Source organism: Bacillus rossius, chromosome 7 (genome assembly GCF_032445375.1).
Source record: "Bacillus rossius redtenbacheri isolate Brsri chromosome 7, Brsri_v3, whole genome shotgun sequence".
NCBI classification, from domain to species: Eukaryota; Metazoa; Arthropoda; class Insecta; order Phasmatodea; family Bacillidae; genus Bacillus; species Bacillus rossius.
In genome coordinates, this window is record NC_086335.1 from 72,811,092 (window position 1) to 72,824,301 (window position 13,210).

The following is a 13,210-nucleotide window of genomic DNA, read 5'->3' on the forward strand; positions in this document are numbered from 1 at the left end:
TCTCTCACTATATTATTACAGATTTTTTTGACTCTCTTAAGAATCGTTCTACCGAATTAATTTTCTACCCATTGACTGACTGCCTTATTTCCAACACCGTTGTAAAGCAATCAAACTTCAAATTTTGCAAATGTGTCATGCATTAAGCGTGCCCCAAAGTAAAAATAAAATAGAGGATTGCTATCCTCTGCGAAAATCAACGCACTTTATCTACCAGGAAAAGCGAGCAGTATTATGGTGCCACATACTACGTCAATATTTCACCACATACAAAAGGAAACCAATTCAAGAACATTTTCGAACGTTCGTCTCTACACGGGACCATCAGCTATCTCAGCTTGAGGTGATGGCAATCTCGTGATGACAACGCCGCACCGAGCAAGCAGGCTGACGTAACACAGCAGTAGAAAACGAACCGCCAATGCGAGTGGACGAGACGATCTTGCTGGTCTCGACGAAGGAAATGTGGCAACAACTGAACTTACACTACGCCCATAGCAGGTAATCATCAATGAAACGTGTTCAGGCTGCACATCCCCTGCGAGACGTGTACTCAAGGAGACGAACCAGGTTCCGGGCCTGATGGTCCCAGTCCACTTCCATCTGCTGCCACTCGACCATAGCCTCCGACTGACCGCCGTTCTGCAGACTCTTCCAACTAGCTTATTATGAACTACAACTAGAAAGTCAAAGACAAGGAATGCACTATGAACTTCAGAAAATCTCATTCAGACAAGCGTAATATCCTGAAAACCCCAGACTACATAAATTGATATCACAGACACGATGACTGAAACATTTTGTAATCATAATTAAGCACCTACTAAAATGAAACTTATAACTTTGGGAAAAATCTATTCTAAATGAGAGCTGTTTCAGGTTTAAAAAAAAATGTGTACATTTAATGAAATTATGGAGAAGAAACTATTTTTAATGGCTAATTATGTTATTGAGAACTCAAAAATACACTTTTTAGAATTTTGATCAGTTTGTCTGTTTTAGTTTTTTTTTTTTTTCTGTTTGTGTGTTCCAGCATCACTCGAAAACCACTGACCCGATTTCGATGAAAAAATTTTTAGTTGACAAACTTAAACACTGAGCTGTATATAATTGAAAAATTGTAACCCTTAAGGAGGAATGGGGGTGAAAAGGGGATTAATATAGTTTTCAGATAATAAATTATACCCCCAAAGCTTAAGAAACACAGGGAAAGATATGTACATCATAAATACCAAAACAACCAACCACAATTCTACCATTTTGAAAAATTCAGCCACTAAGAAGTGTAAAAAGGATATTATTGTTTTAAAATTCAAAGTACATAAATTTAAACTCGAGGTAAGTAACTATGAATGAACAACATTAATATAGATTAACTAATTGTGTTTATTATTATTTTTTTAGTTTGACTTTTAGTGGGTGAAAAAAAGAAGTTTTTATTTATTTTAACAATCGTACCTACTCCATAACTGATGTTAGACGTAAAAAATTTGTTACAAATAAACAAAATAATAATCTACACATTATTTTATTACCATTTTGCAAAACTTTTACTCTTAAACGGTGTAAGAGGTAATTTTGGCTTTAAGCAAATAAAATGCATTCTAATTGATTTTGATGGTATTGATATTTGAGTTATATTAGACGCTAAAGCTATATAAAATTGTATTTTTTTGAAGTTGTTTTTTACACGCTTGTCCTTGTTTGAGAATAATCTATCGTTTGAGTGTTTTTCATGTTTAAAAAAAAGAGAAAAGACTAAAAGTTCAATAGTGTCGCGGTTGACACTCCCGGTGTCACACCACCACAAGTTAGACACCCGTCTGGGAACAGCCTTCAACACTCCAATCTTGTTTATCTTTTTTAAATTATTATTTTTCACGCTGCTCCGAAAAACGAGTGCCCCAAAATTCATAAATAAATTATTCAAAAGGTTTTTAGAAAAGGAAGAGATCAGATTAATAGTATTTAAAATGAAAAGAACGTAATTACTCAAAATGTGAAAAACTTTAATGAGACCATTTGCGCATGAGCATGGTAAGGAATTTAATTTACGACCAAATATCAAAAAAATTACAATTATATCTAAAACCATTTGCCCTATAAAGTTACAGAGGCTTTTAATATAGCCACGTTTTAATATATACCAATAAATAATAAATACTGCAATAAACGCATAAATAAATTCAGACATTGATACAAAAACCGTTCTAAAAATATATATGTATAAATAATAAATTACAATGCTATTCAAATAAAAGTTAGTGAAAATTAATGTCTCTCTAAAAAATCTTGATTACACCCGGGTGATTTTATTTTACGGCGCTTCATGGCATGCTTGATGGAAGGTTCGGTAAAAATGAGTACGAGGACGCAACATACACTCGACGTGGGAATTAGGGTCTTTTGGCAAAAGTCATTTTTAAATTGTTCACTGTTATGGTGGGCAAAGTTTATATCAACGCCCCGGGGTTACAGGGGCAAAAGTTCGGAGCCGGAATCACTTACTTGGATTGAACGTTGTACGTCGCATCCCACCCCGGACCTCCTGGCCCGGAGTTTAGCCGGCTGTACTTTAGCACACATGCTAAATGCTTCATTAACGAAAAATGTAGCGTGGACTCTTCATCCTCTTGGCAGCACCCGCCACAATCTAAGTATTTCCCGAAGTTCAATATACGTCAGCTGATTTATGTTAAAAAATATTCACGAGTCCGCGCCGGCCCAATACCACAAGCCATCACCGCGCTCGTCACGCCCGAAGCGCATACACGTCCACCACGGCGATCAGCTGACGACTCCCTCATACAGCTCATTCCGTCCCTCTTGACGTATTTCCCCCACCACCTTATTGCCTTGGAACAGTCCATTTCAATCTTCACGGGGGGGGGGGGGGGGGGGGGGGGGTGAGCGTCGTACACCGTATTATGATTCAAAGTCCAAAACGATATAATTAAATATCAAGAAACTAAACCATTAAAAAAAACATAATATAAAAACATATTTAAAAATAAGATTAACAAAACTTATAAAAGACCAATACTTATAAAAAAAAGGAAAAGGGCAAATACTAAAACTAAAATTACGTCACAGCCATAATTCAACATTAATTAAAATAAATATAAAATCAAGTGGCCATGCCACCTATGGCCACAATAGTAAAAAATCCTTTACGTTTATAAAAAAAATGGAGGTACTAATGAATTTTTAGAAAATTATATACTTTTGATCTAATATTATAGAAATTTTCATAAGTATTTTTAGGACAACTATTGCAGAAATTGCCCTGTGGTTCCATGACTGCCAAAAGTAAACTACTCTTCATAAAAGTAATTATCGAAATTTATCTGATTGCCTCACTTGCAATCGAACTGTGGGCGGTTATTTACATTTATCAGCAGTTGTTTATTACCTTTTACATGCAATATACCTTTCAATATTATAAAGAACCAGTTGATAACCTTCCTGTTTAAAACATTAAATTTGTTATACATGATAATAATGATGAGTATTTGCACTTGTGAAACGATTATTTTTCTAATATTGTCATTTAATAAAAGTTTAATTTTATTACAATACAAATCTGTTATTATTATATTTCACTGTGTTATCCGCCTCGTATTGTGATAAAATTCTGCACTATAGTAAAATACATTAAAATGATTTTATTGTATTTTTGAATGTGGACGCTTTATGAGAAACCTATAGATAAACTTTTAAGTTGTTTTTTAATTATTATTAATTACGAATATTTGCAGAGGAAAAGTACGCATACTATTCTCTAGAAATTTCACTTTTTCGATGTTTTTGGAGTCATTTCTTTATGTTAAGTTGTGGTCAAGAAAAAATTAAAAGCAGCCTCTTACTATAACATTTTTTTGTTTTCGTACTTCTTTAACTGCCCTGCTACGGTTTCAAAAAATTATACGTATGAATTACTTATAGGCTCACCTAAACGACAACACATTTGGTGATGGGACTTTCTATCGAAGCAGATCGCCTATGCTTATCTGGATTTAACCTCCACACTCAATGCAGCTAAATAAGTATAACTTCAGAAATGTTAATATGAAATTGTCATGCCATTAAAATAGTCTAAAAACTTATTTCTTTCCAAGTAAGTTTAATACACAAAGATATCTGGAGACATGAAGCCTATTTAATCACCAGAACAAGTAATTTAAATATAAATAAATATTAAAATTGAAAACTTGAAGATAAAGATAAGGTTATGAATACTAACTTTAAAAAATTACATGAACTGGTACTAATATTTTTTCAAAATGTGGCAGACATGAAACGACAGTTGCGCCTTAGGTGATGAGGAGATAAAAAGAGGAGGGCAGTTAGAACACTGAATTGAAATCTTCTCTTCAGAGAAGGTAGGACTACCTTGCAGCTGCAGGAGCTGAAGAACTACAACATTGTGGTACATTTTATTAAAAAAAAAAAGAAAGAAAGAAACTGTGACAATGATCAATGAACTGCATAGTGTATGTAGCAAAGAATATTGTTTATTCAACAGATAGCCTGCAATCTGTTGCTGTGAATCGTGTGTTTCTCAACAGTTTTAATTGGTCTTTACTCGATGGGAACTCTGGTGCGTCCAATTGAACCATCTCGTCGCAGTACGCGTGCAGCAGTGATCTGTGACGCACGCTTCAAGGATTCTGTGCTTGTAGGCGAAGTGACATGTGATGTGGGCGCGAATGGCTTACTCGAGGTCAGCTCATGGTCGTGCTTGACGGGGCGTGAACCCTGTCGCCCAGGGCTGCACAAGCTACAGCCGTGCACACGGTCCTAACTTCACCTTGTAAATATGACCATGCACAGTGCGCCAGTTCAGTGCCTTGCGCTTAGAGGCGTGGAATTCGGTGTCAGCCTTATTGCTGCCTGAGTTCTAAGCTTTTAAAAAAATCTTAATGGGATAGCAAGTAAACAGTGGTGCAGCATGTAATCTTTTACAACATGAATGATTCAGGGTTTTGTAACGTCGGCCGCGTGCTGCCTACTCTGAACGGGCTACGACGTCGCCGATAATGTGCTTCCTGGTGGTTAAAACATTTTAAATTAAAATTTATATTATATACATACCATTACAAACTTCTTTAGATGTTTTTATTAAGGTTGTCTTAAAATAAATAAAAATTATTTAACTACATAGTACACCATCTAAGATTATATACCATTAATTCTCGTCCAATATATATATATATATATATATATATATATATATATATGTAATTCCAGAAGCAAGGGAATGCTTGAACAAGGCCAGAAGTAGTTTTCTAGACAGATTAATTTTTTGAATTAGCTGCATTGATGTAACTTGCGTGGTAAGTATGGTAGAGTGCACACTAAAGTAACCATGGGCAGAGCCTGACTCCTAAGTCATCCTAAAATTATTGTAACACTGCCATCAACCATCTTAAGAGCAAGTTGCAATGCTATCTAGCAGCACAGACATATGAAGACCAAAGTACTCAATGGATGCCCCTCAAAGAGGCAGAGGATCCGACTCAACATTTGTACGTCTGACTAAAACTTCTCGCCCCACGAGTTCTCACTATAAGTCCCAGTTCTCGACTCCGAAGCTTGCCTACAACCACAGGCATCTCCGTCCTCCAGCATTTCATGTCCAATTTGGGTTCGGCTGTATGCTCTTTCACAAGTACCTACCAGCCTTCATTACTAGTCTAAGTATTGGTATCTGCATATTGTTCACAACCCTAGGCATCTCATTCCGTCAGCACCACATTTCAAATTTATGTTCGGCTGCCTGCTCACTCACAAGTACTGGACGGCATTAGAAGTTCTAGTCCTGGACTTTGCGAATTGCCCTTAACCACAGGCGTCTCAGTCTGTCAATACCTCATTTCCAAATTATATTTGGCTACCTGCTCACTCATAAGTAAAATACGTCACTAGTTGTCTAAGTCCTAGATCTTTCAGCATGCCCAAAAACACTGGCGTCTTAGTCCGTCAGCACCTCATTTCCAATTAGTGTTCGGCTAACTGCTCATTCACAAGTACCTGATGTCATTAGTAGTCTCAGTCGTAGACTCAGCAACTTGTCCACAACCACAAACATCTCATCCCTTCAACACCTCTTGCCCAAATTATGTCCGACTGCCCGCTCATTCGCAAGTCTCAGATGTCACTGGGTGTCTTAATACTGGACTCTACCGCTTGCTTACAACCATAGGTGTTTTACCCTGTTAGTACCTGATGATGAATTTTTCCCTATTTCCTCTGACGCATAAGTTCCACTACCTTTAATGTTTATTCTAATCGCTGGAACGTTAACTGAAAATGTTTTCGAATTTAATATTAACATAGGGTAAGTTTTGATTTTAAGAAAAAAATATCCGAATATGTGTCTTTTATGCAATATCGAGAAATCGTATTCAGTTTTATTTGTTCTTTTTTTTTCATTGAGTGTCATAAAAAACACTGTTTTGTTATCTTATGTTTGCTTAACTGAGACATAAAACTAAGCAACGTAAGGGCTTCAACACTTTAAGAAAATTGTTCCTGTTGGTTAGTTAGTAGTAGTGTAGCACTGGGTGAATGTGTTACAGTTCCATTCAAGGTGAGGTGCTCCGACGAAACCATGCAAGTGGAGATGATGCGGCAAAGAAACTTCTCTGACATCTACTTGGAGAACATGAAGAACTTTCCAGGTGAGTCTTTATGGGCTTGGCTACATAGACCAAATTCTCCCGCAGTTCTTAACAATTTATGTGTCGTAATATTAACAACTATAAAAGGTTTTATTATGAGCTAATTATGGCTAAACTGTGTTTGTTTTTAGAGTAACAAAGTTGTAATTTTCAATAACAAAATATAAAGTTATTATCTCGTATCTATCCTAATAGCTAAAGGGTTATAATAAATTATCTATCTATGTGAAATCGTGACTTCCTTTGATTTATCATCTGCGGTTACAATATTCGTTTCGGTTGACCAACTAAACTACTTATTACAAATAAAAATAATTATTATGGACTAATATATATGTACTTTATATTAGTTACATTTCAAGAACTGCTAAAACAAATTCATTTCAGTTGTATCTAATTACTCGCTTCGATCTTTGGGGGCAGGGCCTACATTGGGAGCTTTACTACCATTAAGGACTTCACCTCCAAACTTACTCTACATATTTGTAGTTTGGGCGGATATTTGAGGCATCGCCACTTACTCCATCATATGGTTTTATATACACTTCGACTTCTGTTTTATCGCGACCAAATAATTTGAAAACATATACATTAAGTTACTTATGATCTTAAGTGCTTTACTAGCTGGTTTTAGTCTTTGAAGATGGAATTGAACAAAGTTTTTATCGAAACTAGTACGGAACACTGAGCGTCTGGACTATGTTTAATTCGAGTTTTACAACAAACCATGAATACTGTTGCTGTCAAAAAATTATTTTATTTAAATAATGGAAAATAGAATGCTTCAAAAGTATGTGGAAAATAAATGTGTTATCCCCGATTTATTTTAATGAATTAATTTTATTAAAGCAACTCATTTTGCTGTTTGTTGAAGAACTTCATCTAGTTAAACATAATTCAGACGCTCAGTGTTTCACCTTAGATTCTTGATGTATTATTTACAATAAAATATTTTTTCAGCACCAATTTCAAAGATGTATACTTGAACAGCACTTTATAAATGAATAGTATTGTTGGTTTTAACTTAATTAGTCGTGATGAATGTGCAGCCGACGTTTGTATATTGACTTCAGATTCAACCTCCATGTTTGAATATACCTTATACTGACGTCGTCCGACCGAAGGCCACCCTAAAGCCCGACCTGCAACCGCCAGTATCCGACCCCGCTAACGGAACGCACCCCTAGCCATGGCCCACCCGAGTCAGGCGAGCACCGGAACAGGTAGAATCAAAGACCATGCCCTAATTAACCAGCCACCTCGACCCCAGTCAATTATAAATCAAACACAATTTAATGGTAACGTCACCTTTTATTAAAAACCCCGTCCAAGGGAAGTGCGAAGTAGGAGTGCCCGGGTCACTCACGTGTGAAGTTACGTTAATACATTTGTGAGTGCTCCCCTTGCGGCCTTCAGCTAAATGAATTAAGAGTATTGTGTAACGTAATTATGTTAGTTTCTTGCTGCAAGTATTGCTCTCTTGGGTAATGACTCAAAAACATATCAGGAAGTAAAAAAACAAGTTATAATTTTTACTCTTCTTACTTTTGTTGATTAAAACAAACTTAATAAAATCTTGTGCAGTTTTAAAAACGATAAAATACTTAAAGTACCTCAACATCCTCTTGGGAAAAATTTTGATGCATGTCAGGATGTGCAAAAAAGTTTGCGGAATTTTTCTTTATTCATTTAAAAGCCGCAAAACAATACAATTACTTTGTGCATTTTATTTGCTATTAGGAGAGAGGTGGGTAATAATCTTAGGTTGTGGCTTTTCCACAAACTTAAAAAATATTAGACAAAAACCTTCTTTTGACACTAGACATAGCCCTGAATTTACCCTGAAAACAGACTTTTTTACGTTCTTAAAGTACAAACACTGGAAAAAAACACTTTTGGACGGAGGAGATTCATATGCTTCTTTTACACCAGATATATATATTGAGAAATAACAATGACATGTAGGTAATATATCTTCAGTATGGTGTTCTATACTAGTACAGGTACTTAGGGCTTGTACTTAAGTAGGTATAGAATATGATACCACAGGTAAAATATATACTGTAGTATGTTCTAAATCTAGAATAAGCATGGCCATAGCGTAAAATACGTAACCAGAGAGCTAGTTTAATACACAAACATATTATGTGCAAAACAAGCATTAGAATATTTCCCAACTAAAACCCCCATATAATCGTGCTAGTCACATTATAATGCAGATATGGTAATGACCTAAACATGCCATGTTAATGATGTCATTAATGTGATAATGATATTGTGATACGTACTGGTCCCGAAAGTGAAATTGGTAAAAGTTCTGTATAACGTATTCAAATTCATCCCTTGACCCAGATGGCATGATCTTGTATACATTGTTCCTGTGGTACATGTTGCTTGATGTTTTAATTTGGTACATTGAAAGAACATGGGCATAACTAACTTGTGATATTGCAATTATATATGACTGTAAAACAGTTACTAAAGAAATTATTTCACAACACCTGAGATAATTTGTTTTTCTTGTGATGTTCTAGTATTTGTTATGTCCATACTCTTTCGACGTAACAAATTAAAACAGCAAACATTTTGTACCACAAAACCAAGGGATAAATTTGGACACGTGAAACGAAAAAATTACGTGAACTTAGGCTAAACTTTAAAACCTGTAGAGAGAAAAAATGAACTAAATGACGATAAATATCACTTAATTTAAACGCAAATCTGAGAGCAAGTTAAAGTTCAGTATCACGTATCCAAGTTTTTCACTTGAATCTGAGATACATGATGCTTGCTGTTTTAATTTAGTGCGTTGAAACATCCTGAACATAACAAATACTTGTGATATAACCATGAATAATAATTTTAAGATGATTACTAAATATACACTTTCTATCTATGAATTAAACACTTAACCTCACAATTATTATTATTTAAGTGTTTTTGACATCCACTAACATGGCCGTGCTGTTATGATTTTTTTTCCTAACCTAAGTAAAACTAAATGTATTTTGGAGGGGTCCGGGTTAGGGAGGGACCTAGGTGCGTCTCAGGCCGAAGCCTATACACCTAGTCATGCTGGGATTAGCCATGCAGGAAGAGGGTCGCATGCATCGTGTGCTAGGAGGGGATTGGCCAGCCATGGCAGCGATTGACGCCATGACTAACTCCCCTCACTCTTAAATCTAGACTATAACTAGAGATAGGTTGGGCTCATGTAAAACCTGCATAGACACAGGGAAAACCCTGGGCACATTCATGCGGGATGCAAATTGGCATGCATTATGTGTAGGAATTTACAGGAGACAGAGGATGGTCTGGATTAAGTGTTGGACAGAGTAGAAAAGAGTCTACCATGCGGGGGTTGGGCACTTGGACTCGTGGTCCGCCTTGCTAATTGTTCAGTACTGGATTTAGTGACCAGGGATGCAAGCGCCCCTGGTGGTGAGTGGTTGCACTGAGTACTGTTATGAATATAAAAACAGTCCCGAAGTTGGCCGAAGGTGATGTCTTCGGGCGCGTTCGGGTAGGTCCTCAACTCAATGTGGAATTTAGGCTTCCCCTTCCCGCTGAGGGGAAGCCTACGATTCACTCGTTCTTCTGGACATACCCGAATACTCACGTTGACAAGCCTTTTGTTCACAGACGAGAGAGCCAAACCCGAAGTTCCTCGAAGTTCATGCTCACTTTTATTCCGTTCTATCTTATTGTATAATTGCCAACGGCCATATCACGATGAACACACCTGTTCTCGTCTTATTGTATAAACAGGTGTGGCATTAAATTTTGCGGTCGATTAGGATATGTTAGCTACATTATAAATACTTTAATACATTGTGGATGGTTGGTTATATTAGGTAAGTATAACTACATTAAAAATAATGTAAAATCATTTTATGGGTTGCATAGCAAATAACTTTTTAATATGTGTAATATATATTGTAGTGGCCATCATGGCCACATGGAGGTGCAGAGGCCATGAGGCAAGAGGAGGAAGGTAGAATAAAGATGGAGGAGATGTATCGTGTGGAATAGAGAATAAAGGTGTGAACAAGAAATAAAACATGGCGTCAGATGTGAATTGTGCTTGTGCCTAACGTAGATTTGCAGAGAGACATGGCGACTCAAAGTGCGGACGGGTCTTATAGGTTACCGGAGGTGCTGGACTTGTCATCAAATGTAGCTGAGAATTGGAAAAGATTCCGATAGCGTTTTGAAATATTTATACGAGCGTCTGGCAAGGACAAAGCAGATGATGGGTTGAAAGTGGCATTGCTGTTGAACTGCATCGGAGATGACGGGTTGGAAAATTTTAATACGTTTAACATTGATGAGGCATCTGGCAATAGTTATAAGCAAGTGGTAGATGCCTTTGAAGAGTATTGTGCGCCACAGAAAAATGTGATAGTGGAACAGTTCAAGTTCGGAAAGATAATACAAGTGGAAGGACAGTCATTTGACAGTTTCTTAACGGCGTTAAAAACAGCAGTCAAGACGTGTGAATATACAGATGGGGAGGCAATGGTTCGTGATCGTGTGGTAATAGGTATTGGAGACAAAATGATGCAAGAACGACAGTTACGGGAACCGGCGCTGGATTTGAAGAAAGCTGTGGCGTTGTGTAAAGCAGCGGAGACAAGCAAACAACAGACGAGGATCTTGCAGGAGAGTGCGGAGATAACATCAGCCGTTAATTCAACAAGATCACTTCATCCACAACAGCTGCGGCCCATGATGCAATCATGGTGCGGTAATTGTGGGTATAATCATCAGAAGGGAAGATGTCCGGCATATAATAAAATTTGTGCGAAGTGTCACAGGAAAAATCACTTTGCCAAGGTATGTAGACAATGTGATGGGAAGGAGGGACTAAGGACGAACGAAGGTAAGACAGTCAACTCCGTGCGTGAGGTGCAGGATACTGACGATGATCGGCAGCGCGTGTGCATAAGCTCAGTTGATGGCAGTACAACATCAAGGGCGTGGTATGAACACATTTTAGTTAATGATAAGCAGAGGGTACTAGTAAAGTTAGACTCGGGTGCTGATGTATCTGTATTACCATTGGAAATGTACACACAGTTAGGATTCAGTGTTGATGATTTGAAACAGACCAACACTGTCATTCTATCATATGGAAATCCAGAATTTAAGACAAATGTGTTAGGAATTGGGGTCTTGCAATGTAAATCAAAAGGTATGGAGAGTAATGTAGGTGTGTCGTTTCTAGTTATAGATGAAGCTGGTCAGCCAGCATTGCTGGGTTTAGGGGACTGTGTTAAATTGAATTTACTTAAAGGTGTCCATTTAATTAATAATGGTAGCACAAGTATGCCAATCATGCCTAAGTTACTTCATGAATATGAAGATGTCTTCTCAGGTCTAGGATGTTTTCCGTCCACATATAAAATTGTACTAGCTGATGGTGCACGTCCACACATAGAGGCTACGAGGAGAGTACCATATGGACTAGTTGAGAGGCTGAAAAGCAAGTTAGAGGAGTTGGAAGTGTTAGGTGTAGTTAAAAAATTGGACAAACCAACTGAATGGGTTAATGCATTGGTAATTGTAGAAAAACCCAATAAAGAATTGCGATTATGTTTGGATCCAGTGCACCTCAATGCAGCAATGCAACGGGAACATTTTGTCATACCAACAGGGGATGACATTGCAGCTCAAATGGCAGGCAACAGTTTTTTTACAGTGTTGGACATGAAGAATGGCTATTATCAGGTACCGCTAGATCCGAGTAGTGCCGATTTATGTGTGTTTGGGACACCATTTGGCAGATACCAATTTTTGCGTATGCCATTTGGAATCAAGTCGGCCCCGGGAGTATTTCAAAGGAAAAATGTAGAATTGTTTGGTGACTTACCGGGGGTCCAAATATATTTTGACGATATCATAGTAGCGGGAAAAACTGAACAGGAACATGACAGCAGACTGGTTACAGTGCTATAACGTGCTAGGAGATACAATGTTAAGTTTAACAGAAAGAAAGTGCAGATGAAAAGTAGTAGTGTGAAGTTTATGGGGCAAACATTTTGTGCAGAAGGTATTAGACCAGATGAGGGGTATGTGCAGGCAGTATTGAAGATGAAGGAACCTCAGTGTAGGGGTGATGTATTAAGGTTTCTGGGGATGGTGAAGTATGTAGGGAAATTTATCCCCAACTTGTCTCATGTGTCGGCCCCCTTAAGGATGTTAACGAGGCAAGAGGTAGAGTGGAGGTGGGAGTTGGAGCACAAGGAGAGCTTTGAGAAACTAAAAGTGCTGCTGTGTAGAAAACCGGTGCTTGCATTTTATGATCCGAAAGAGTCTATACAGGTGTTTGCGGATGCTAGCAAAGATGGGCTGGGGGCCTGCCTAATGCAGAAAGACCACCCTGTGGCATTTTCTTCACGCAGTCTTAATGAACACGAAGAGCGCTATGCACAAGTTGAAAAGGAGCTGTTGGCTGTGCAGTTTGCAATGTCTAAGTTTCACAACTTTGTATATGGCCATCACAAGGTTACAGTGTTCACAGATCA

General features: G+C 37.5%; 1 protein-coding gene across 1 annotated transcript in view; it reads left to right on the forward strand.

Moving 5' to 3' along the window:
• LOC134534389 (uncharacterized) overlaps window positions 1-13,210 on the forward strand; it is a 72,666-nt gene that overhangs the window by 15,245 nt on the left and 44,211 nt on the right. Inside the window, exon 2 of the mRNA XM_063372853.1 lies at window positions 6,582-6,683. Within this exon, the coding sequence (XP_063228923.1) occupies window positions 6,582-6,683 (102 nt within the window). The remainder of the gene's footprint in view (window positions 1-6,581; window positions 6,684-13,210) is intronic.